This window comes from Ptiloglossa arizonensis, chromosome 6 (genome assembly GCF_051014685.1).
Source record: "Ptiloglossa arizonensis isolate GNS036 chromosome 6, iyPtiAriz1_principal, whole genome shotgun sequence".
Classification (NCBI taxonomy): domain Eukaryota; kingdom Metazoa; phylum Arthropoda; class Insecta; order Hymenoptera; family Colletidae; genus Ptiloglossa; species Ptiloglossa arizonensis.
Genome location: NC_135053.1, coordinates 11,396,400 through 11,423,725, shown reverse-complemented (window position 1 = coordinate 11,423,725; position 27,326 = coordinate 11,396,400). Strand labels below are relative to the sequence as shown.

At 41.4% G+C, this 27,326-nt stretch overlaps 2 protein-coding genes across 2 annotated transcripts in view; one reads left to right on the top strand and one right to left on the bottom strand.

Moving 5' to 3' along the window:
* LOC143148032 (UPF0489 protein C5orf22 homolog) overlaps positions 1–27,326 on the bottom strand; it is a 476,738-nt gene that overhangs the window by 308,234 nt on the left and 141,178 nt on the right. The gene's annotated exons all lie outside the window — the stretch shown is intronic.
* On the top strand, positions 831–26,061 carry LOC143148493 (uncharacterized). Its single transcript, XM_076314880.1, has 2 exons — positions 831–2,420; positions 25,965–26,061. The coding sequence occupies exon 1, from the start codon at positions 1,105–1,107 to the stop codon at positions 1,720–1,722; it is 618 nt and encodes a 205-aa protein (XP_076170995.1). The 5' UTR covers positions 831–1,104; the 3' UTR covers positions 1,723–2,420; positions 25,965–26,061.

Here is a 27,326-nt window from a genome sequence, read left to right as displayed (position 1 = left end):
TCGCGCAACAACGATATCGCTCGACCGACTCCGGTGGCGGTCACGTTGATCGGGCTAATGCATTTAAGCGCGTGCAACCGACGGTCGGCGCTATTAATCGTCCAGTAATCGAATCGTTCAATTGACTCGACTTTCCTTTGAACGTCGGATCGTCCATTGTACGCGGCCTCCTCTTCAACGGGTTCATCGAAGGTGCGCCCTTCTCGAATCGATCTCGCGATTTATCACGATCGCGACGATACGACATCGCAACGATGTTCCGTGTTCCCTTTTCGGTATACGTAGCCAGCGATACTGTTAACGAAGAAACGCGTTCGCGAAACGATGTCCACGGACCCGTTACTTTCCTCGAAATTTACAACGGAGCGAACCATCCTTCCGAGAATGCTTCTTTTAATATTTCTGACCTAGAAAAATTTCCTACGTATTGTATTTTTTTTTTTTTGGTCGCGAAATTCTGGATTTTTTCAAGCGCAAAGAGTTGAAATTAATCAGAGTGTTTCCGAGTGAATAATTTCTTCCAAAACTTCTCGTCGAATTTTCCTTCGTACTTTTTTATATTTCTACAGATCGAAAATTGTTCGTGGTTAATATTTCCATCGATGTTTACACCGAGTTTAGATTTCGAAGAACTCGAGAACTTTTCAAATCTAAAAGCTCCGAAACGCTAGAAGAACCTCAACGTTTCTTCCCAATCTTCGATAATCTCGTAATTCTATCATCTGGTTTATCTCCTAACCGAAGAAAAAATTGTTTACATTTAATACTTTCATCGATCTCTGTTAAATCTAGATTCGTTCTCAGATTCCTACAACTCGGACACTTTCGCTTCTAAAACCTCCGAAACCCTAAAAAAATCTACATTTCCACTTTCCCTAACAATCTCCGCTCCGCAACGAAGAAAAAATCGTTCGCGCGTAATACTTTCGTACATCCTCGCCAAGTCCAGATCCGGTCCATCTCATTCGCACAACTCGGAAACCATCCGCCTCCAAAAGTTCCCGAAACGTTAAAAAAATCTCCACGTTCCCCTCTCCCTGACAATCTCCACAGTCCAGATCCACTTCGCGCTTCTTCCACTCCACAGGTCATCTCCGTTTCGAAATGAGAGAAAAAAAAGAAATCGGTAAAAAAAAAAACTGCAAACCGTTCGTTGCAAGCAGTTACATCGTCGATCGAGTACTCGTCGATCACGTGTCGGTGGAACGATCGTTTCGAGACACTTGTAATTTCCGTCGGTACGGAAAAGGAATAAACGCAACGATCGATTTTTCCGCAGGTTCGACAGGCGGGCCTCGATCGTCGTATCGAGCGCGATCCCCGATCGAGATCCACGCCGTTGATCCTCTCTCCTTCCTGTCCCGTCTCCCTTTCCTCGACGTCTTCTTCGTCTTCTTCCTCGCGGACGTCGTGTCATTCTTCACCGCCAGGGGCGTCGGTGTCGCCGGCGGACTCGAACGAAGTAGGGGAAACTCGGAGGGCCGTGTGTGTCTTCGTCATGTGTGTTTCCTAGCCGGTGCCCCTCGAGACTCTTCAGTTCTCCACGGGCCGCCGTGCGAGCAGGTTCGCGGGAAATCGTTCCGAGTTCAACGCGTCGAACGAGTCGTTTCCCCTCCCTCGTTCGACGTGTCGTCGAACCTCCGCCAGGGGCTTCCGTTACGGAGCCTAAATTCGCGGGTGATCGTGCGCGGAACTTGTAACTCGTTACCGGGACGAATTTAAGGGAGAACGCGGGTTTCTAAACATGGGGGGAAAAAATAAAGAAGGGAAAAAAAGAAAAGAATTGTCTACCGGTGACCGAAAAGAAAAAAAAAAGAAATAATCGACTAGAAACGGATCTCGATCGGTGACAATAGGACACGCCGGCCCGTAGCGGGTTTCCTCTTCCTCGTCGCGGTCGTTCGGTTTCGAACTCGAGCCAATCCGATTCGACGTTGTACCCCGGGGTTCGTGGAACGTTCGTCCAGTGGGGTAACGGGGAACGAGGAGGTAACAGTGCGCGAGACCAGTGCGCGTAAAAGTGTCGAGGGGGCCAACCGGCCAGCAGCCGCGCGGAAGAAAGAAGAGAAGAGAAGAGACCAGTCACCGGCCATACGAGAAAAGAAAAGAGAAATAAAATGCTGGAACGAGGGGGATGGTTCTCGATGAGTATGTTCATATATGGTAGAGATCCAGCAGCGAGGTATAGAGTTCCTACGTAGTGTTCAGAAAGTAGGAACTTCATACCGTGCTCTTGGACTTGCCGAAAGATCGTCGAGAGTTTTGGGTGTCGGAGTGAATACGATATTAAACGGAAAACACCGAACGACGCGCGACCATGGAAAAGTACACCGACGGAACCAGCCGGAGAGTGACCGATAAGCGCGGGATTTATCAACGATTCGATCCCAGACGACCAGGATGTCGGTTCCGTTCGAAGAGTAAGTCGAGTCGCGCGAAAACGACCGGTTTTCGAAACTTTCGTCGCGAAACGTGCACGGATTCTTTTTCTTTTTCTTACGGCGAACGCTACTTGTGTTTCTTTCTTTTTTCTGGTATTTTTTTTTTTTTTTTTTTTTTCTTTCTTTTTCCTCCGGTCGAAACACCATCGCGAATTTCGGTGCTCGGACGAAATCTCGTGGAACGAACGAGTTTCTCGAATCGACGACAGTTTCTTTCGTATGTTCAACCGTTAGTTGTAATCGACGTCCGAGAACGATCGAAACGTGGCAATCGGGCTCGAAAGTTTCAATTTCTCGAAAAGTGACAACTTTTCCCAGGTACTTGGACTTCTCTTTCGATGGATAGATAAGAGTAGCAATTTTTTAACAGAGACGGAGGACGATCTTCGATTTCGATCGAAAGATTCCACGATTCTCCGCCACGCGAGTGCCGATCAGTGGAGAACCCTGTACGGGGTTGGAAAGTTCGAATTTCTCGAATAGTGAGAATTTTTTCGACACGTCGACTTTTCCTTCGAGAGTTGATCAAGAGTAGCGATATTCACCCGAAGAATGTTTCGGTTTTGGTAAAAAAAAAAGATTCCTCGATCCTTCTCGTCACGCGAGTGCTGGAAATCAGTGAGCAACCCCGCACGAGAGTTCAAAGTTCGAATATCAGAAAAAGAGTATTTCTTCGAGAATCAAGGAATAACAATTTCCACGAGAAGCAAAGAACGTTTTTTATTTCGATCGAAAAATCCCTCAATTCTACGCGAGTGCTGAAAATTAACTGGCAATCCCCTACCGGGTTAAAAGTGAACTTTGGAACCTTCGTTTCGAGTTTCTCGAAGGGAAGAAAAATTCTCTCGAGAGATCGAGCTTGACAATTTTTTTATCGAACACGTTCGTTTCGACGTCGACCAGAGAATTCCCCGATCCTCGGCCACGCGAGTGAAAAAATCAGTGATGAAATTCCAGAGGGGTTGAGAATTCGAATATCTCGGCTAGAGAATTTTTCCAGGAATTGAACAATAGTAACGATCGATTTTTAGCAAAAAATAAACGTTTCAATTCCCGTGGAAGATTTCCCCCGATTGTTCGGTGCCGAAAATCAGCGGGCAACTTCCGCGGCCGCGATAAAAGAAAGTGGGGGAACAAGCGGAATTGGCAATACATCCAAAAATAGTGTGCTAGAGTTTCTCGGTTACCAACCGGATGTGTACGATTCGAAACTTCCAACCGAGTGAGGAAAGGTCTCGCGAATTCCGCGAACGGTATCGGACGAGAGAACGGTGGATTTCTCGTCGAGAATAACCGCGATGGAAAAAGAAAAAAAAAAAAGAAAAAAATGAAAGAAGAGTCATCGATTTCGCGAGTCAGGATGGACGCGTCGAGTCTCCGTTTATAATCGTTTATAATTCGAGTTTCCAGTGCTCGCACCGTTTGCGCGAAAGAATCGACACTTGACCCGACGAACTATTTCCGTCGAATCGTTTAATACGCGCGAGTGAGTGGATCCTCGAGACGAAACCGTCCGCGATTAATAATTAGCGATTAATTATCGATTCGTCGCGACGTCTCGACTCTGTGCAGCACATGACCGTGCACGTTTGCGCGGACGAACGTTAAATCGACGACGCCGTGGTGGACGCGTTTCGTTTCGAAATCACCGCTTCGGCTGCGCGATCGAACCGATTCGTTCCGTTCGCGAATCGACGGCCGATTTCATCGACAACGTTGCGCTTTTGATCGTTGTAAGCGAACGACGCGCGCGAAACGAACGTATTTCTCGAGGTTTTGGTATTTGCTTTGTTTCGTTGCGCGAGAAACGATCGTCGTACGGAAAAAGTATGGTAACGATACAAATTTGCGAATACCGAGTTTTGCGGAGGATATTTAAAAAATAGGATAAGAATCGTTCAAAATTGTTCGATTTTTGAGAGTGAAGGCTGTAGGTTTTGAACACGATGGTGTTAGGTCGTGTGGAATTATAAAGGATAAATTTTGAAAAGTTTATAGAGTTTTGCAACGGAAGAGAAATTTGTCGTGAGTGGTATGGTGACGATACCAATTTGCGAATACAGAGTTTTGCGGAGGATATTTAAAAAATAGGATAAGAATCGTTCAAAATAGTTCGATTTTTGAGAGTGAAGGCTGTAAGTTTTGAACACGATGGTGTTAGGTCGTGTGGAATTATAAAGGACAAATTTTGAAAAGTTTATAGAGTTTTGCAACGGAAGAGAAATTTGTTTGTCGTGAGTGGTATGGTGGTAATTATTATGGAAAAAGTTCGGTAGCGATAATCATTTGCAAGTACGTTTGCGTTGCGTTTTATGGATGGTATTCAGAGAAGGAGAAAAACGATTTGAAACGGTTCGATTTACGACAGTGAATATTGATTTTAAACGCAAAGGTGTTTTGCGTTCCGCGGGGAACTATAGTTTGTGAAATATAAACTACGAGGAGTTATAGAATCTTGCGAAAAAAAAGAGAAAAGAAATTCATTTATCGTAACTAGCGTCGAGTCGTTTGCAATTATTGCCATAGATGCAGTTTGACGGCGAAAAAAATGTGGGAATACGAAGCATACTTGCATCGTGCTGTACGTATAATATTTCAAGAAGAATACGAACCGTTTCAAATAGTGTAACTGGTGACGATGAAGTTCTAAACGCGCACAGAACTCTAAACTATAAACTTCGAGAAGGTGTCTTAGAAATAAGAAAAACGTTTGTTTAACGCAAACGATGTCGTTTTACGTATTAAATTTATTCGTTTCGAAATCCCTGTGTTCCAAAAACTCTCGACTTTGCTCCGTTCACGAACCATACAATTCTTATTCTTTTCAAAAATTCGTAAACTCGAATGAAAATTGTCAATTCTGGACGCAAGATTTTCGGTGGACGAATACGTAAATACTTGCAGTCCATCGCGAGAAACACGATCCGTCTTACACGGTGTGAAAAAACCAAGTAAATCAAGACTCGACACCGTTATTGAAACCATTTCCGTTTGCAGCGCGATAGCTGGAATTTTTCTAAAATTCGATATACTCGTGATGTTTGTATTACATTTCTGCACCACGATAACCTGTACTCTTTGCGTTCACTTGCAACAAGGTTCGATAAACGTCACTCATCGGGACGCGTTCGATTTAAGCTGAAAAATCATTAAACGCTCGTTAAATCATCGAGAACGTTTCATTTTCAACAATTACGCGTAGACTTTTACGAGCGACTGTACGCGTATCATGGCGGTAGCTGGCTCATTGTTGGGTCAAAATACCCACAATGTAAAATCGTTTGTTCCGACGAGTAACACGAGTAGATCGTTACAATAATAACGTTACGGTGGTTCGAGCAAAGAATATTACGCTAAATCAACAACCGCAATTGCAATTGCCGAGCAATAGCCGAGAACGATATTTATTATAGATTGAATCATTGCCCGCGGTACTACAAATACGGCTCGCTCGGTCTACGCGTTATAATTTTACGTTCTAACGAATTGTTAGAACAAACATAGGTTCCACGTGTACTTGAGTATACTATATACACAAAAATGTTTCACACTCGAAGCGACTCTGCTAAGAGGGTCCTAATCTTAATAAGCACACGAGTGTAGTTTCTCTTCTTCGTGAAGTAGATTACAGACGCGAGACACGCTCGACAACCGTACTTTCGGTTGTTAAAAATTTGTACAAATTTCAATCGAAAGATTCGAAACGAGACCGTACGCGTCTGCAAACGAGATTAAAAACCGATCGCTTTGTGCTCGCGAACGAAGCTTCCTGAGAAGTGAAATATTTAAAAAAAAAAAAAAAAAAAGAAAAAGTAAATGCAACCTCAAAGATACACACGCCACGGCGCAAAGAATCGCAAAAAGTTCCAGACACAAATAAATTGTCACAAAATCAATATCCCTGCACGAAGAGCGGCCAGCAGATAAACGGTATTGACAATTCGCGCGTCGCCGATAAGCCGATATTTTTCTCCGATTAACGATAACAACATTGCTCCACTCCCCCCTCTGTCTCTCTCTCACTCTCTCCTCGCGGCGTGAACTTATCGCGAGTACCAACATTGACGAACACCAGATAGAGACGACCGACGGGGTTCGAATACCGTCGCAGGACAAGTTCCCATCGATTAGGTTCGAAAATTCGATAAGTGCTTGTAGGATATAACGTCGGATGAAAAAAGAATCGCGTCGTTGGATCGAAGTTGTTTTTAATTGTATTTATCAATATTTTAAACGTTTGGATCTCGTGTTTGCGACAGGTAGCAATTGGAGAAACATAATACTGTACAAGAAAATGACAATGGAAGGAGACATTTTTTTTATACGTGTTTCTTTTATAATTGGAATAATTGTGGATTATTTTTGTATTTTTTTGGTAAGTAAGAATAAGTGATAAGTGAACATAAATGACAAACGAAGAAAATTTTCTTTTAATTTTTCCAAGTCTGTTAAAAGATTTGAAAATTTGAATTTCTCTTCTCAATCATTCATTTTGCACAAATAGTCTTTTTCCTTCTCGACTACTTCTAATTGTATATCTTCCTTCCTTCCTTTTCTTTCTTGTAGAATGATATACTCGTTTAATTATCAAAAGGATACAAACACTAAATTGAAGCGTTTAAAATATTGATAATTATTATATCGTTCACCTTCCACAAAATATTTCCCTCTTCTCTACTCGTCTACGCAACTACGTGTCTTCTTCCCTCCCTTCTCTCGTCGTGGAACGATACGCTCTTCCAATTCAAGAAAATCCAAAAAAACCAAGTAGAAACTAGTTTACCAATAATATTAATAAACACGTCCAGAGGCACACCGGTGTCTACGGTCGTGCTTTAATTCGGATCAGGTTCGAAATTCAAATAGACGAGGAGAATCTATCCTCCACGGTGCTCGCCTATCTGAATCGTTTCGGGAAGGGTCGTCGATAGGCGCGGACCGATATTGGTCCCGATCGATGTTTGCATGCGGTGACGGGATTATGTTTGACTCACCGAATCAGTGCCACGACCATTTGTCACCTCGAGATTAAATAGAGAGCCCAACTGTCTTCGAGGAGCGAATGGGGACACGGTACAAGGGTGATTATTAGGCGTCCCTTCTTCGTGGCCACCCCCACCGGCTCGTGTCTATGTGCTTTCTTTTATTTTTTTAATCGGCCTCGCCAACCCCCCACGAAGATAAGACATCGAAGGCAGAGGATACCGGGACCGGTTGTCGAATTAGCATGCGTTCGACGAGCGATGAGATTTTTCACCGACGAGGCATGTAACGTTTCAACGACAAATTGTATTCGTTTATGGGCTCCAGATGGATATTTGCATTAGGGGCGCGAGATACCCGCCAGTTTCCCGCGCTTTTCTCTGCACGTCCCTCGATCGAAGTCACCGGGGACGGTGATCGTTTCGATCTTCCGTGAGAAGTGTTTCGCGAATCGTACTCGACGTTCACGAGTGTCGTTTGCGACACCAACGGTTTAGGAGATGAAACGGAGATCACACCTGGGTCAAAACGGACCCGTGACTCGACCTCGACTCGCACAAATACTTGGAACGAAGACTCTACTATTTCATCCAACTCGAAAGCTGTGCTATGTAACCGAACGATGGAAAAGTATCTCTGGGTCTGAAATGACCCAGACGTGGGATTCCGTTATTTTATCGTGCTTTCTGAATTTCTAAGGAAACTCGTATCAATGGTATAATCGAGCGATGATAAACGTATTTCTGGGTCCGAGAAGACCCAAGCGTGATAGAATCAGAGTTATTCGAGAGTCAGTCGAACGATCGAACGACTATGGTTTTAATCGTAGTGGAAAATCGAACGTGACAAAGTGCGAACGTTCTCTCGCTCTGTCGTTCCATCGTCGATTATTCTCGATCGTGGTTTTACATTTTTTTTTGTTTTTCTTTTTTTTCCTTTTTCGACAATCCGTTGCTTCGTTGTCAATTATTTGGGATCGTGGTTTTGCATTTTTTTTTCGGCAATCTGTTGCTCGCCGTGTTTTTCAATGTATTTCGTTACGCGATATAAAGCGTCCGCGACGGCTGAATTTCGACGATCGGTTGCAGTCTTTTTCGAACCGTGAGAGTGTAAAATCTGTTTCGGGCTTCGAAAAATTTCGTTCGCTGTAAAGTGACTCGATCGAGCGTATCGCCCTTTCCCGCGTATTGGAAATTCCGAACGCGCAAACCGATTACGAGAATTTACAAAACGCGCCATAACTTGCACCGAACGGCCGGAATACGCGACAAATTCGAAGTTGAAACAGTAAAAGCGTTAATTTTTTGTTACATGAATTCGATACTGGCACTTCTCTCGCGTTTACAAGTTATTTCAGAGAAATATTCACCCTCCAGTGAACGTTCCGAACGTTATTCGATAGTTGGATCGTTCGTACGATTGAAATTATTTTCCAAAGAATCATTTCAACGTTTCTTTTCCAACACCTTCGACATACTGTTGGAAAATCGGAGAAATTCACTTGCTCGTGAACAATGATAAATTTGTTGTTCAACGTTGGACAATTTTACCGGGTATTTTACAACTGGATCGCGCAATATTTTTGTAAGCAACGAAAACACCACGCGGCAAGGTTAAGGTTGAACACCACTGACCTAGACCCTCTCGAAAGATTCTACTTTATCTCGAAGATATGATAAAGAATTTACCGAGTCGAGCAGCAACCACTTCACGTTTCTTTTTATCGGGCTTTGCTGCAGTTTTTACTTTCTCTTCACAGTCGGAGCTGTTCAGATTTATCTGGCAGCTTGTGGTTCGTTGGAATGAAACAAAAAAGAAAAAAAGAAAAAATAAAAGAAAACACGTAATCTATTCGACGACGTATTTTGTAATAATTTGAATACGAATGGAACGAAATAAAAGCAAAATCTGGTAAAACGAATAAATAAATTCAGTAGCCGGTCGACAAAAAAAAAAAAATGATATCGAAACCGAAATTACCACGATAGATTTCTACCAAGTAAATTACCATTCTCGATTTAATCGCATCATTTACCTCTATCACTTTACATTCGAGTTTTGGACGCGTGACCATTTTTTCCCTCTCTAGTCGGTTTCGTTTTATTTATTCGTTTCTTCTTTCTTTTTTTTCTTTCTCCTTTTTATTTCAAATTGGCACGATATTCGAAACGGTTCGACATTTCGAAAGTTTCAGTGGTACAGCATCTGCCCGGCTTTCCACGCGTCGCGTACGTGGACGGCCCCAACAAAAATCACGCACGCGAAGAGTGGGGTGCATAAATTATGGCCGTACGCCATCTTTCTCCTATGGTGTGCCGATTGGACGAACGGAAAAAAAAAAAATCCATCCCTCGCCTAAGCGATCCCGCACGGGCGCAGTTTTCACCCCAAATACGCGAAACGTCCGCGCCATTTTCCTTGGACGATTTTAACCCCTCCCACGACTCGGTTCGCGAGTGTTTAGCAAATGTCGTTACCGCGCTCGATAAACTTCGTACGCGCAAAACATTATTGCAAATACAATGAGACGAAGGTGTACTTTATTCCGTGATATCATAACAATGCGTTTTCATTGCACACGACGCTATTGAATTAACGGAAAAGTTGTATTTTAAAGAGAAGATTCGTACCGCGTGTAATCGATGAAAGATATTGAAAATGTTTCTTTTGCATCGTACGAGAGACAAATAGAACAACGAGTACCCAAATGACGCATTTTACTCGTTTGTTTATAACCGGAGCGGTGAAATTATCTGCACGTATTGAAATACGGAATTCTTCCGCGAACTCGATAGTGATACGAAAAAATAAGTGGAAAGAGAATTAACAATACGGAAAGTTAGCATTGGATGTAGAAAGCGAGCTGAGTAAAAAATTACTTTTGTTATCGAATTGAAATCTAATATCGCGTTTCCTTTTTGGAGAACATGTGTACGTTGACGATAAAAGACTTTTACATTTGAAATTATTGTCCAGAGAAGCGTAATTAGTGTTCAGCCTCGAAATAGAAATTTTTATCTATCTTTGAAATTTCTATTGGGATTCTTTCGTCGCGTGGCAATGGACGACGGTGATCCGAAGCGTACGAAAGTGTCACGTGAAATTCGTCGTAATAAAAGCGATTCTGCGAAACGATCTACTGTTGGCTCGTGAACGAGATCAACGTTTTATGCACTCGATGGTATCGGTGCGTAACTTTGTATGGCGTAGAAGCACCATTATCGAAACGGTTATCGATTCGAGCGACGATCACTCTCCACGGAATCAAAAACAAGGAAGTTTGTACAAGAATCGAGAAAGAATGTGTCAAAAAACATTTAGAAAAGTTCTCTGCATAATTATGCACGGGAATAAAAATGAAAAGTATCTAATTTTCTGAGAAACAAGAATATGGAATCATTTTCTTAAGTAAACGTTAATCTTTAAATATTTGTTCGACCTTTATTACTTTTACCTACTGTAAATACCATTTGAAATGATTTTAAGCTACTGAACGAGGTTTTTACATTTTTTGCAAAAAAAATTATCTTCTACAGGGAAAAGGAATTTATAATTTCTCTGCTCCGTTTGTACGAAAGCCTATTACTTTTTCGGTCCATTTGAAATGTCGATTAACCGAATTTAAATTTATTCCATTTGAGAGTATCTCGCTGCGTATTGGACGGTACGAGTGCATAGTAAATAATGAAAATAAATAACGGGTAATGACTTTGCTCGGAAATTAAGCGATGCTGGTTGCGTTAGAACATTGCGTTAATTTAAATCCTTTCCAAATATAAATTTTCATCTGTGACTATTCCAAAAAAAAAAATATTAGGATAGACGTGGATTTCTTTGATCCAGTAATCAGTGTTACATATAAATAGAATCGTTAAAAACTGAACGAACGTCGCTATCGCTTACGGATCGTTTGAAAACATTCACGTGTTTAAAAACAGCAAGATTAAAGAAAAACCTTGCTCAAAGAATACCAATGAATATTATTTAAAATACACAGTTCAAATTTGAAGAAAAAATCAAAATCGAGAAAAATTTGCCACCGATTGAAAAAGAACTTATATCGAGAAAGACACATTATTGAAAAAAAATTCACTCGGCGAAGAACGTTACGCGTTCGTTAATTCTTCGATTTTCGGCGCAATGTTCAAAGACAGTGTCCTTGAAAGGTTAAAATTCCAAGAAAATACATGAAAGCAAAAAAAAGAAAAAAAGAAATATCCATCTTACGAAACCGTGACGGTTTCCCCCTTAATATCTACACAGTGTCCGTTATCTCGGTAGTCCGCTGCACGATCTCGAAAGCGTTAATTAACGTCGCCGGCGTGAAATTCGTGAAAAATCGGCATCGTTTCCCCGCGTTTAGAGCGCGATTTCCGTTTGTCGCGGTGTCCCGGAAGGGAATTCGTTCCGCGAGCGCCACTTTCGTGGATGCTTTCTGCATCTCTCGTGTGCACCTGGCGTTGTTGCACATTGGGCGAAAATTGCACCGCATTGTACTTCATGACGGCGTGTACACGGCGGCGTGTCGTCGCATCTTTGGTCATTGAACTGCGCTAGACATGTGGCACGAATTTGCATACACAAGGTGTTCAGAAATTGAGGATGGCCGCGCATAAGGCGCCGCGAGGTGTGCCCCGCCGTAATAACGAGACTAGCGTACTTTAACGAGGCACTGAAATTACGTCGACGCGAATCGAACAAAAGTCGTGGCCGAAGAAACGTTCTTCGGCTTCGCAGAAAACGATTCCGATCGCAGTAATTGCACCGGCATTAATATTACGCAACCAGGATTACGGTTATTAAATTTCGAACCGCAACGATTGCTTGCTACATTGTAATGTCGTCGTTTGTACGATCGGCGACACTCCGGACCTTTTTCTTTCCTCGTTTTTTTTTTTCCTTCTATTTCGCTATAATTCGATTCTCGCAGCTGTACGTGCTAGGATAAACGCTCGTCTAATTGCAACGATGTATTGTCTCGGAGGTCTAGTGGATGGAAAACCCCATCGGGGGAATTACGAGGGGGGTAATTGACAAGCACGTTTCGACTTTCAGATTAGGGATACCGCGTAATCATTATTCCGGTATTAGTCGATTATTGTAATTTCTCAACGTGGGATGAAATTTATTCTATTTTACATAGCTTTCTCGTTTTCGTACCGTACGGACCACTGTACGAAATTCCACACTGTACTCGTGTACAGTACGCGCTCGAGAAGAACGCCGCAGTGTCATCACCGGGATCCACCTGCATTCTTCTCGACCGCTAATAGTACATTCCCTGCGCCGAGTTAGAAACATGGAACAATCGTTTTACGTAATATTTCCATCTTACGGGTTTGAAAGCTTTGAGTACTATCCTTTCGGTGATAACTCTTTGTAGAAAAATACAATTCTCACCCGTAGAAGTTGTATATTTATCAATAATGCGACTCCTTCAACCCGACCTTTTTTATATTATTTTTAAATACTCGAACTATCGTTTCGCACGGAACAAGTCTCAATTTTTCCCCCCAATAGTAAAGGTGACGTCCCTTGGTATTTCATTTCAACTGAATCGCTACAATTACTCACTTTATCTTGTAAAATATCAAAAAAAATATTTTTTCGACTTCAAATTCGCTTTCAAACAATTTCAAGTTTACTTTCGGCAAGTTCCCTAATATTCTGAACAAGTGTTTACACGTTGCTACCGTTGTGTTCTCGCGCGTATACAACAAAGTTACCACTCGGTGTTATTGCGAAAACGTTTCTTACGATGCTCGTGACATCGAGAACGCGATTTTGTGGTTCGAAGGACGATCGACTCGTCGGCCGGAAAGTAAACAATTTCGAGCCGAACCGGAGTACGAGCGCAAACAACGGAGATATTTGCGTCGGTCGAACTTCCGCGGCGCAACTTTGCTGCCCAGAGAACCAAACCTCATCCCGTGGCCATTCTCGTAATTTCCGTTGCACTTTAACGGACGCACCTTGGAAATGTTCGCGGTTAGAGCGCCGCGTTCGCGGTTTGACCCTTACCTATAATATCGAGTCTCGTTCCTTTGTTGTTTCCTTTCTTGCGCCATGCGCGCGCATTTTTTACATACTTTTTGCATACTTTAATTTATTTATACCTTGACGCCCGGCACTCGCCGTCACTCATACGCGACGCGTATACATTTTTCCCCGTTGCGTGTCCGTGTATTTTCAAACACTCTTCGTCGACGCGTCGTTGGAGTTTTTCACGCGACGAGTATTTCTCGCGAGGTAGGAATAAAATGGTTTTCAGTTCGCACGAATCGAGAGACGGAACAAACGTGCGAAGAATCTTGAACGACAAGAACTGATACTTAACGTACCCGTATGCGCGTTATTTGCGATCAAGTTTATATCGATCGAGAGAGGAGTTACTCCGTCGTATATTATCATTAACCTACTCGTATCGCAAGACATTTTTTTGGAAATATTTAAGAGATGTTACACGCTCGATATTTGAGTGATTTTTGAAGGGTTAATGAAGAAAGAAATTTATATGTAAACGGTAGAGAAATTGATAAATAACGCGTTTTCAACGCGTGTGTAATTTAATTCTGATATTTTGTCGCGAGCACCGAAATCTATTATTCTCTGCGTTATCATTTTTTTCACATGCTTCTTCGTTGCGACGTTCGATACAGGACGTAAGAAAATGTGCAATCGACGAATCGAGTACTTTGCAAAAATTTATATCGTCGAATTACCGAGATAATGTACGAGTTGCTACCGAATAAATCTGAACGAGTGAATTCACGATATCGCATATCCGGTTTACCGGATCCGGATTAACGCGTAAGGACGTACAGAGACGTGGGAGAAATATCCGTACGAGCCTAAACGATCTCGTGGGGGCATAGAGATTTATCAACTCGAGGAGTTGGGGGCACTGAATAATGCTATTAATTATCTTGAAAAGGAAAAGTAAATCAGCCGCGGTTCTCCTTGACTCGAGAGATCGCGGATTCAGTTTGTACATAATTAGGCTATAATCGTGGCCGGTAACGGACATTCTCCGATCCAACGTAAAGGTCATAAATTGTACTGTTATTCGGGCAATGACGTTAAACAATAACTCGCGAACACTGTGTACAATCGTCGACGTGTTCCTTGATACCTCCTATCCTATGTAAATAATTTCACCAAGGTATATAATACTTGGCGACACTATATTTTTTACATTTACACATATGTTTCTCCATTTTAATTTCAAAAACTTGCAGAGTCGTGTTCAGTAAATTATAGATGAGAAAGGTGACGTGAACAAATATTGACAGATATATATTCCATCTACAGTTTAAAAGTTTCAAAATAGTTGCAAGACGTTGCTCCGAATTAACTACATTTTCAATTCTGTTTATAGCCTTCGAATAATTAATAGTTTGAAAGGTGCTCGCAATACCTCCTATCCAATGTAAATAACTTCACCAAAGTATATAATTCTTCGTGGTATTACATTTTTTACATTTACACATATGTTTCTCCATTTTAACTTCAAAAACTTGCAGAGTCGTGTTCAGTAAATTATAGATGAGAAAGGTGACGTGACCAAATATTAATACGTATATACTTCTTTTACAGTTTAAAAGTTTCAAAATAGTTGCAAGACGTTGCTCCGAATTAACTACATTTTCAATTCTGTTCATAGCCTTCGAATAATGAATAGTTTCAAAGATGTTCGCAATAATTCGATCGGTCGCTGTATTAACGAAACTCGTTCCGAAAAAAATTTGTAACTTCGTATTCGTGCAAAAATAATCCCCCGCAGTTTGCCGCGAAATAAAGCGCGTTTTGTAAATACACCGGTGAATCCTGTGCGGCGTTCTACGCGGAAACGGTTCGTAAACACCGTTCGTGGCCCGACGTTCCCGAAAAGCACTTTAAAAAACCAACAACACGAGCGTCGAAGAATTAAAAGGTCCACCAGAACCGAACACACCGACCACCTATGTTCAAACAGGTCCGCGGGTTCGGCGCGCGCTTTGAAACACCCGCGATCGATCGTAATAAGGGACGAAATTTATGGGTGCGCGATAAATTGGAATATTTACAGCGCCGTTGGCGTTAATAAATAACAAAATCGTCGGGGCACCGACCGTCCGGAAACACAAAAGGTCCGCGTGCTCGCGCCCGCGCGAAGTATAATTTATAAATATCGCCCCGACAATTTGTTCGCGTCCCCGAAGCGATAATTTCGCGATCCCGATAAACTCGACTCGCATTGCGCGTTCGATTCATAACTATCGTCGCGGCACCGTCGTTCGAGATATCGTATGGGCATCGTGGGCCCCCTTTCGTCCCCTTCTTCTTCCACGGGGAGGGTGACGGCCGCGAAATTGCCATAAGCCACGCCGTAGACCACCGGTGACGACAAAGGCGAGGTTTATCCGCCTCGAGGACCAAAATGGGTGTCTCGTGTCGCGAAATTCAATTTCTCTCTGTCTTTTTCCACGGTATTTGGTTTTCTCTTTTCGTAGACGAGAATCTTTGCTTCACGACTCTGGAACGTTTCTTCGGGGGCGGGAAGTAGAATTTTGAAACTACCATCGTGGAATTAATTCTTTCTACAGTGATTAATTCGAAAAAATAGGGGATAGGTAATAGTTTTGTACAGAGAGAAGAGTAATATTTGTACGTCGAAGAAAAGTTAGATTATCGGGGGTAGAGAAGAGAGGAACATTTTTAGGACATTTAATAAAAGTTCAATGTTGGAGATAGGTAATAGTTTCGTATATTTTGAAACTACGATTGTGGAATTGATTCTTTCTCCAGTGATTAATTCGAAAAAGTAGGGGGTAGGTAATAGTTTTGTACAGAGAGAAGAGAAATATTTGTACGTTGAAGAAAAGATAGATTATTGGGGGTAGAGAAGAGAGGTACATTTTTAGGACATTTAATTAAAATTGAATGTAGGAGGTAATAGTTTCGTATAGAGAGAAGAGCTTGCAGATGTCATCGTTGATGTATTTTTTAATATACGAATTACAGAATTGAGAATTTTACAACGAACGAGTACAAATTTAACCGAATGAACAAACCTCGCGAATGAATCGCTATACGTTGCCCTCGTTCGTCAACTTTTATTCGAAAACAATTTTTCCTGTTTGTTGGTCCATATCAGTTTTATATCGTGTCAGAGTACCTCTTGTTTTAAACGTTTCATCTTGAAACAATCCCGAAAAGGAGAATTTAAAATCTTCTTTCCAAAGACACAACGCTCGCTTTACCATGAAATTATGGAATAAATGTTCCATTGAAAGGTCCCACCGGGATCCTTGTGATTTCTCGTAAAAAATTTAATGTCATATTCGATATATTTTCCCCGTTAATTGACTAATCGGTTAAGTGCGTCATCCATGACTTTGAGGGTGGTTTTAATCCCTCGTAGATCGGTGGATACAAAAATACAAGTTCAATATTTTTCAATGCTCCACATCCGTGTAACTATGACAGTTTAATCAAAATCGGAGGTCGTCGGTTGAACGTTGTTCTTTATTGCTTACGAACCAGCTTTCTTTCAACGTGGCCTACACCTACGGGCTACCCGATGATCGCGTTTCTGTTAATTATGCGTTGCAACGTAAGCTTAAGTTACACAATGCGATTAACGTGGACTATAAATTTCGTTTGCTTGTCTGGGATGTGCCAGTACGGCTCTGTCGAGTATCGTAGTGGGCCCCCTACCGATTTTACAACACCCTATGCCGCAATTGACGTAATTGCCAGCGCAAGTAAATCAAGTCGCGTCCGCCGTCGTCGCGTGCACGGATTCGAAATCGCTTCGGCAGGTCGATGATCTTCCGGTTTCGTTAGAAAAATTCCCAACCGGGGCCACGAAATTCGACCGACAATTTCGAGAGATCTTACGAGTTGTTCGCGAAAGTACGAACGAATATCGATCGTTTAACGTCGCTTGCTATTATTATTTGTCGTTCGTCACTCGTATTCGATGATCGCGAGCGTGCAATAATACCCGGAAGACAATTGCGTTCGATGATTGTATTTCATCCGTGTTTGGGTGCATCCGTGTAAACTTCAACTCAACGTTCTTCGATATCGCGAATAGAGTAGTAATTACGAGTGGAATATTTGATTTCAGTGCCATGTAATTCAAGTTCGTTTACTTTCGAGTGTTTTTACAGTTTATAGGCCCTTAAAACACTTATACTACTATATAAAGACATTAATTTTTTTCTTAAAGAAAGGTTTATATAATATAATTGTACGTAAGGATCAAATTTAAGTAACGAATAGAGTGAGTTCTCGGAGTCTTCAGCATCGACTTCCATAATGAAACTTTCAATCGGATATTTCATAAAATCGTTTCCACCGAATGAATACAATAATACACTCACAAACAATAAAATCAGAACGTACAATTACTTTTTGAACGATTGCAACTGTAACACGAACCGTTCCTATCAAAGTAGCTCTATACGTAGAAGGAACATTATCTTCGTTTCAAAATAACGCTATCTTCATGTCTGCAAAATCTCCGCGGTCCAAACAAACCTACAAAATATAACATTTTCGTTTCACGAAGTAAACGAAGCGCGCTTCGTTTCGATCAATCGTTTGCCGGATGTTCCCACGAATATTGCGACAAATAGCTTAGTCACCGTTCTCCACTTGCGATGCAGAAACAACAATTGACTCGCAACGTGTACGCGTATGTCGACGTACCGAAAGTAGGAACCAGATTCGTTACGATTTCATGTATGTAGTTCTCGTGGTTTTTTTTTATTACAATTCTTTATTAATTTGCAAACGCTTGCTATGGAAATCTGATAAGTTAGCGAGCGAGACGTCACAAGGCCAAGAAGAATTCTGGTGCTTACCAGCCCCTTATAGTACAGTGACTATACTGTAATTATTTAGAGTTTATGTACTCTATTCGAGCGATCGTAGTGCTCTAGTTTTCGACGAGAGCACGTATACACAGTATAGTGTAAAAAGTCACGAAAAAGTTACAGTTTACGAAAGTTGTAGTCACTTAGACTCTATTACGATAAAAATAAATCTCAGAGCGTCCCATAGACCAACCAACTTGTCATCTCCCTATAGTACGTACTCTATTCGAGCGATCGTACTCTAGTGCTCTAGTTTTCGACGAGAGCACACATACACAGTATAGTGTAAAAAGTCACGAAAAAAGTTACAGTTTACGAAAGTTGTAGTTACTTAGAATCTATTACGATAAAATTAAATCTCAGAGCGTCCCATAGACTAACCAACTTGCCATCTCCCTATAGTACGTACTCTATTCGAACGATCGTACTCTAGTTTTCGACGAGAGCACACATACGCAGCATAGTGTAAAAAGTCACGAAAAAAGTTACAGTTTACAAAAGTTGTAGTTACTTAGACTCTATTACGATAAAACTAAATCTCAGAGCGTCCCATAGACCAACCAACTTGCCATCTCCCTATAGTACGTACTCTATTCGAACGATCGTACTCTAGTGCTCTAGTTCTCGACGAGAGCACGCATAAACAGTATAGTGTAAGAGAACGCGAAAAAATTCATGAAAATTATAGTCGTTCGGAGTGTATCCCGATAAAAATGGATCCCACAATGTTCTCTAGACTCTCTAACTTACCGGTTCTCTATACATTATTTGCATCCGTGTGATCGTTACGAGTCGACCGACTCTCGTGGAATTCCGCGCGCGGTTTCTTCGTCGTCCAGCTCGCGTAACAAAACGCGTCGTCTATTGGCTGTTGTGAAAACGGGATGCGTCTGCACGTAGAAGCGTACACGCGCGGGGGGGCCTGCGTTTCCCCTCGCAGGAAGTCAAAGCGGCTGTGGTCGCGTCGCGCTAATGGAAATCGTAAACATTAATTAGCGGAATGGCCGCGGTCCGTGCACCGAGAAATCGGATTCTATACGTTGACGGAGGACGATAGTTCGGACGATCGATCGATTGACGATCCAAGAGCGACCCGATATCGCGTGTACCGTTTGTAACGAGAGTCAGAGAGAGAGAGAAAGTATGTGCGCTGGAGTATGAGCTTCACGATGCACTATTCTCGTTGCAGAGCGAATTTGCGAGAGATCGATGGCATACAGGGTGGTCCAGTGGAAACCACGATATTTTCTCTGTTAAGAATATCGATAATAGTCGATTTTGTGGATAGAAAATAATTTACGTGGAAAGTTTTCTGGTTGTATGTATAGAGGACGTATAGAGGAAACGTTGACGCAAGCTATGCGATTTTGAAGAGGGTGGAATAGTGTGAGAATAATTTCTTACATGTGAAATAATTTACGTACAATGTTGGTAGCTCACAGTTGCTTAAATGTGTGTAATTATGTACGAAAGGATTGGCGATGAAAGTTGTGCGATTTCAAGGATGGCAATAATTTCTTTAACTTCCTAAAGTCAATTTCCTTTTGACTTCGAGAAACTATTAAGGTACAACAAAGGGACTAGTACACTATGAGCAAAAAATTCACGGTGCGAGATATCTCAAGTTCTGATTAGATTAGGCTAAATAATCCCAGCAACGTTTGTTTCAATTTCACGAGGTATCGTTTCATAGAATTTATTCTATACAATTACAAGTTCTTGATAAAGTAAAATTTCCCAACTTACGAAACTGCTATTACTCCGTAAAATACTTGTTTTCAAAGGTCGTTTTCCAAAGACGATTACGGATAACGTAAGCAAAGTGTTCCAGGTTGTAGAACTGGGACATTGTCATATCTATTGTAGCACTAGGGCTTGTTGAGATACAAGATACCCGGGAGAAACTTTGCAAGAATTTTAAATTCAAAGGTCGAAGTAAAAGCGGAGCTAGCGGAGTATGGCAATATTTTGTGTAAAAAGCAGTGTGTAATATCGAAGCTTTCGGTACCAGGGACCGTACGTTGCTGCCTGGTTTTTCGTAACGACGTAACATTCCAAGCGAGATGAACTCGTTGCAAAATTTCAACAAAGACGATACGAATTTTTTAATTTCATTCGTTACGTAATCGTAATTAACGATCGGTTGATTTTTTTTTCTGCTCGCACGGACGAACGAAATTACACGGAAAATATGCACCGATAACTGTTACCGATTTTATCAATTTTGTTGCGATGGAACAGTTTGATCGAATATCACGGAAGTTCGCTGAATATTGCCTCCGACAGTCATCTCTCGTTTCGGTAATAGAAATTGATATTTGGAACACCCAATTCGAGATTATTTGTTTATTTCGATTAGTCCGGTACTCCGACAGGACTCAATTTATTTCGATATTTTACAAATCTGTTGGTCCCTCGTACCTTATAAAATCGTCGCTGCACTTTTGCGTTAGGTGTACGAAAAGTTATTCAATAAGTACACGATTGCGTAAGTTTTTATACGTTTGAAATATTTGACAATAAGTGAAGCTTGTTACAAGGCTTGTAACTGGATACAAACAGGGGCTTGGATCGTTTACTTTAAATTTCCATAAATAGTGAATTATAGCATTTACGATTCACGTTCAAATAGAAACTTTTATAATAATCCACGAACGTGTCGTTCCTATACTATATTTAAAATTCGTCTCAGTAAATTACGGAGCATTTATTCTCAAACGTTCTTGATCCTCTCAAAATATTCTAAAATTCCAAAATTCGTTACAAAAATTACACGAAAGTTACCTTGACAATATCGTTAAAAATTGCCAAACAAATTCTAACAAATACTTCTCAATGGGGACTCACAATATTTAAACGTTCCGTGTCTATTCGTTATCGATCGATCCTGGCAATTTCGCACGAAGTTGCACCTTTATCGACCAATCGCGTAAAAAATGTAGCGTTTCTAAATAAGTCCCGGGTTACTTTTAATCCAGATTTTCGCAACCGTATTTGGGATGCAGAGCCGCGGAAAGCCAGATGCGGCCGGGTCATCTCTGAATAATCGATCGCGCCCGAAACCGGCCAGAATTTATAACCCGACGATCTCTCTTCGTCTCAATATACTTGTATCATCGTGCAATATGGCGATATCGATTCACCATAAAACAGAGGACCGCTCCATCGCGGCGAAATACCACGAAAATAACTCACCGCGTTCCGTTTAACTCTCCGCAGATCGTCGCGATAAAATAACCCATAAAATTCAACTACCTGTCGCGTTCACGCGAAAAAGAACAAAAGCGAAACGGGAACGGCAAAAAAACAAAAAAAAAAAAAAAGGAAAAAAAAAAAACTACGCGACACGCGTACACGAGTCGATAGGTGTCACCTCGTAGCCAAGCTGCGCGATATACAGGGTGTACTGCGGGGGATTACGCGCGAACACTGAAACGTACGAAGAACGTGTAATAAATTTCATCGCTGGTTGTACGGTACTTTTCCGGGAGAAATTCCTTGCGATGATTATCCCTGAATTTAGTACTCAATTGGCTACGTCACCCGGGGAAACGTTTCTTTTCGGTTTCCACATTTTTTTAATACCTCGACGAGATCGATCTTGGACGGATCTTGACAAAATCCTGTTTTCTGGAGATACTTCGAAACGGTAGAGGAATTTTGTCTCTGAAAACAATCTCTTCCAGGTGTTTTCTATCTTGTAAACAGGGCAACGAGAGGTTCGACACTAATTGTCGGTTCAACAGTTTCCTTCCCTTTAAAAAACTAAATTAGTTTTCTTTTCTCCAAAAAAACAAAATTAACTTCCTTTCTTTTTAAAAAAACTAAATTAGTTTCTCTTCCTTTAGAAAATTAAATTACATAGTTTCCTTTCCCCTAAACGAACTAAATTATTCCATTTCCTTCCCCTGAAGAAACTAAATTTCAAACTAGTTTTCAAATAATTTCATTAACCGTACAATGTGTACCTAATTATCAGGACTGGGTTAGGTCTGGGTTAGGTCTGCTTTATGATATTAGATTTTTCTCCTTCATAAAAATACATTTCTCGTTCTTGATCCCAGACCCTACGATACGTACACACTGATCAAAATTGATGAAAGTTTCTATCAGGGGTAACATAATGAGCAATGTCACCCCGTGTCTTTGTTTTCGACCATGACCACGGTCAAATCTACTCTTTGGCAAACTGTTCAATCGAGTTCCGTTTCGAGGTCCGCGCGCGATTCGGCGACGTTTCGTCATTCAACGCGTCGTATAGTATTTTCGGACGAGGACACTATCTACCGCGCTTACGCTCGTCCAATTTGCTCGTCGGTCGTGCCGCGAGTTTCTTCTCGTTCCTCCTTTCTGCTCTCCCTTTCCTTTTTTTTTTCGGCATTCTCACGATAACCGCGGTTCGCCACTCGATAAACCTATCGCGTTGTTGACGCCCTCCGGACTGGCTGCTTCCCGCGGCTGGCGATTCGATACCGTCGGTGACCACCGAACTGGCAAGCCCCAATCGTAAATGGGCCAAGATACGACCACACGAGCTTCGAGATATACTTACCCCTGGATGTACGGACTCCAAGGAACCAAGAACGTGGTCTCGCCATTGGTCAGCGCGCAGTGGGCCGGTTCGAGAAATTTAGCGAGGTTTTTTTACAACTTTCAAACCGTAAACGATACTGTGATAAAATTTCTAGAAGTGGAGTAGCGTAGAAACGACATATTTCTATAATTTTCAAACCGTAAATAACACTGCAGCGAAATTTGTATAAATGGTGTAGTATTCAAGCGATATTTTTGCACAACTTTTGAACCATTTCGTAGTAAAATTCCCAGGGAAACGTTTGCAAAATACAATGTACTTACACGTGCAATGTATTGTAAGTTGTACTTGTTTAGTACCTGTTCTCAGTTCATTAAAATTTCTACCTATATCAATTCCTTCACCTCTTTTCGAATCTTTTCAGTATCCTTCCAGGTAAATTATCTCGAATCGAACAACATTCTACGTTCGAATTCCAGAGAAAGATTAAATATAATTGGTAAAAATTCGTCCAAGAGTTTCGTTCTCGGTAGATTCCCTTGCGAGTTGATTCACGATGGAAACTTTTGCACGTATCGATGAATACCGCGTCCCGTGAAGTTGAAACGCTATATTGGTACAGTTCGCACGTGTTCGTTTAACGAACTGGCCACCGACTAAATACACTATACCGGGTTCTGCGCGCGTACATCGAACCGGGGCGGTTTCTCCCTCGCGTCTCGCCTCAGCTCGATTCGATTCGCGTTCGGCCGCGGGCGCATCTGACGTTTCTCGATTACGCGATCGTGGGTGCAGGTGCAGGTAGCGGTGCAGCAGTGCACCGCGGCGGTCACCGGCGGAAAGAAGATCGGGAGGACGGTCGAAAGCGAGCGGAACAGGGCTCTCCCCTCTCTCTCTCTGTATCTGTCTCTGTCTCTCTTTGATCCAGCGATCCATGAAGCCCCTGGACGCGAGGAGCGTTGTAAATCTCCGTCATGCTCCATAAATCCCACCCTCGATATTGCTGTCCTCGGTTACGTGGCTCTGCACGTACGCGCGCGGATCCTTTTCCGCTGTTACCACCATTTAGTCGTCCGCGACGGCGAGAAGGGGGGTAGCACGGGGGGAAGGAAAAGAAAGGCGGAGAGGAAACATCGAGCGGAGGAACAGGATGAGGCAGGAGACAGATAAGGAGGCAGAGCGAGGCTTTCGATCTGCTCGCGGACACGCACCATAAATCCCCTCATCTGACCGCGATGAAAACCTTCGAAACGATTTTTTCGAATTTCCTTGACGACCGATCCGTGAGGATGTGTGGAGAGGAGATCGAATCGTGTGATCGATCGAGAATACCATTTCAAATTAAATGCATGCGAATGGTTTTGAATTTAACCATCCTGGGTGAGATTAATTTCGATCTGTTGACGAAGACGCGTTATAAATTCTTTCGTTAGGGATGAAAAGCTTCGAAACGATTTTTTGAAATTTCTTTGACGACCGATCCGTGAAGATGTGTGTCGAGAAGATCGAATTGTGTGATCGATCGAGAATACGATTTGAAATTAAATGCATGCGAACTGTTTTGAATCTAACCACCCTGGTTGAGATTAACTTCGATCTGCTAATGAACATCATAAATTCCCTCATTTGGTCGCGATGAAAACCTTCGAAATGATTTTCTCAAATTTCCGTGATACCCGATCCGTGAGGATGTATGTAGAGAATACAATTTGAAGCCAAACGAGCGCGAACTGTTTGGAATGTAATCACCCTGGTTGAAACGAAGTAGAATCGATAGAAACATTTCGAGAGGAAGAAGCAGGGAGAAGGTACACAATGTTGAAAAAGTGAATTCTAATGTTCACATCGATTCAATACTCTGTGGATAATATTCTCTCGGAGAGGAATATGCATTGTTACGATATTTATTTCTTCGATAGAATTTGAGAAAATAGAAATTAAATCGGCACATCTTTCACTAACGATTATTTACGCGAACGAAACATTTCTTGAAACATACATCTCGAGGTCAGTTATACCCAGTTTTTGGTTATCTTTCCTCTCAAACTTCTCTCTTCGTTTCGAAGTATCCGAATCTCCTCGATGCTGTTCCAATCCACGCGATTAATTTCTCAAAACTTCATCTCTCGACTTTGTAATACCCAAACGGATGAAAAGGACGAGAGTTTGAGCCCGCTGCAACGTTCAATTGTTCCCTCTTTCGTTTTTAATCGTTCGAAACACCGTGGAATCGTTCTCCTGCAGTCGTTCGTCCAGCTGGTATCGACTGTTGCTTCGAGAACTACGGGGAAAGAACAAAACGGGGTCAAAGAACAAAGAAACAAAGAGGCCAGCTTTACAAAAGCTGCGGGCAGAAATGTCCTCGTAGAAGTTGCGAGTTAGATATCCGGGGCAGCGAAAGACCGTTCCTTCCTGCGGTTTAACGCGTCCGTCCGCTTGTGAATCCTTGGAACTCCCGCGGGAACACTGGAGATCCGGCTTCCGAGCGATTTGGACCGACCGTGTGCAGGAAAGTAATTATCTCGCGATTATTCGAGCGGACGTCGTCGTTAGCGGCATCGGTAGTTCATTCATCGTATCGCGGATTTTAACGAGAAAACGCTCGCGAGTGCGTAGCGGCGAAAACACGCTTCGAAACGGTCCGATGAAATCGAAACGGACACGACTCTTGCATATCGAAGCAGTGAATGTAAGTTTCGATTGTCATATTTTTAAAAAATGTCAGGATGTGTATTGACCAATTTATAGTTTATCTTTTATAAAGGTTTCGATCATTTATTTGGATCCTCTTTGGTAGACGATCATTTTAACGAGAAGCTCGCGAGTGTGGCCACGTATTTCTTGTATATTAAAATAGTAAGTGCATGGATTGCTTGTTATATTTAGAAAAATATCAGGATATGTACAGACCAAAGTATAGTTTATTTTTTATAAAGGGTTCGATCATTTATTTCGACCCTCCTTGCTAGACGATCATTCTAACGAGAAAACGTGTTGACGTATTTCTTGTATATTAAAATAGTAAGTGCATGTTTTGCTTGTTATATTTAAAAAAATGTCGGGATATGTACACATCAAAGTGTAGTTTATTTTCTACGAATATTACGATGATTAATTTGAACTCTCTTCGCTCTGGAACAGAGATCTATTCGTCGACAAGAAGAAGGCAAACGAGTGTTTGCATCCCCACTCGAGTTTACGATCTACCAACTCTCCCACCATCGCACGCGTGTGGCTATTGACCGCTTCGATCATCGACACTAACATTGTATTTAGCGTTAAACGAAACTGATCTATAATAATTAAGTACGAAACTGAAATGGAAACGAATAGAAGAATGTTCACAAAAATCGAAGATGTGCTAATTTATAATTCGAAAACGAGCTAAATGTTTCATCGAAAACATTTATCCAGATGAGAATTCCGGTTTTTCGAAGAAAAAATTACAAGTGGCATGTATAATGGATGCACTCCTATTACACGAACATGTTCCCTATGCGTTACCTTCGTATCTAATAATATATACATGGTATTATATTCTAGTCGTTTAATAACATTCAACGTTGCGGTGGTTCATTTTGATGAAATTTTATTCATCGGTTCTGTATATTTTAAACTCTTCATCTCGCTTACTTAATCCTTCTCCTTCCAGTATTAAGAAAAATGGTTAGATTACCTCTTATCGTATATCTATAATTAGAATTTATATTAAATTCCGCATTTTATTATACCCTTTCATTACACGATACTTTGTTTTTGTACAAATTACGTTTTTATATTTGCTTAATGCTTTACTTATTACAAGTACCCTTTTTCATATTAATTTATGCACGTTCACTTCTATTTCTTGTAGGAATTAATTACTCGTATATGTTTAGATGCAAAATTACCGACTGAAATTAAAACGAGATGCTCAATCGACAGTAGTTAAACAGGTTATACTCGAGAACTTTAGAAAATTACAATTAAAACACAAGTAAAAATAATATCGATCGACTTTGAGCAGAAAAAACATGCGATTAAACCTGGACATCGATCCGATCGTTTGTTTTTTAGAGAAAAGTTTGTACTTTCATGAGGAGTATTTCGTTAATGGATGGTAAAAATGTTATTGGACATTTAGACTGTCCTAAATTGTCGCATTTTTTGAACAACAATTTTTCACAGAGTGCAATCTTTATTATTACATGAATGTTTAATTCACAAAACGGTCAATGATTTTTTTTTATACGTTACAGCAAATATTATAATTTTTTTTTTTTACATTTCACGATGCAAATTGTAATTTTTAATGTACGAAACGATTGTGCGGAATATTTTGTCGAAACGTACGAAATGTATGCAAATTTCACGATACGTATCGCGGAAATCTGCAATGGACGGATTCGTTTAAAAACGCGGTTCCCTGATTAATCAATTTTGCCAAATATTTTCACTCCGTTGTATAAATTTTTACAGTAACTTCCGACCGTCCCTGAACGTATTGAAGTAAACACGATTGTC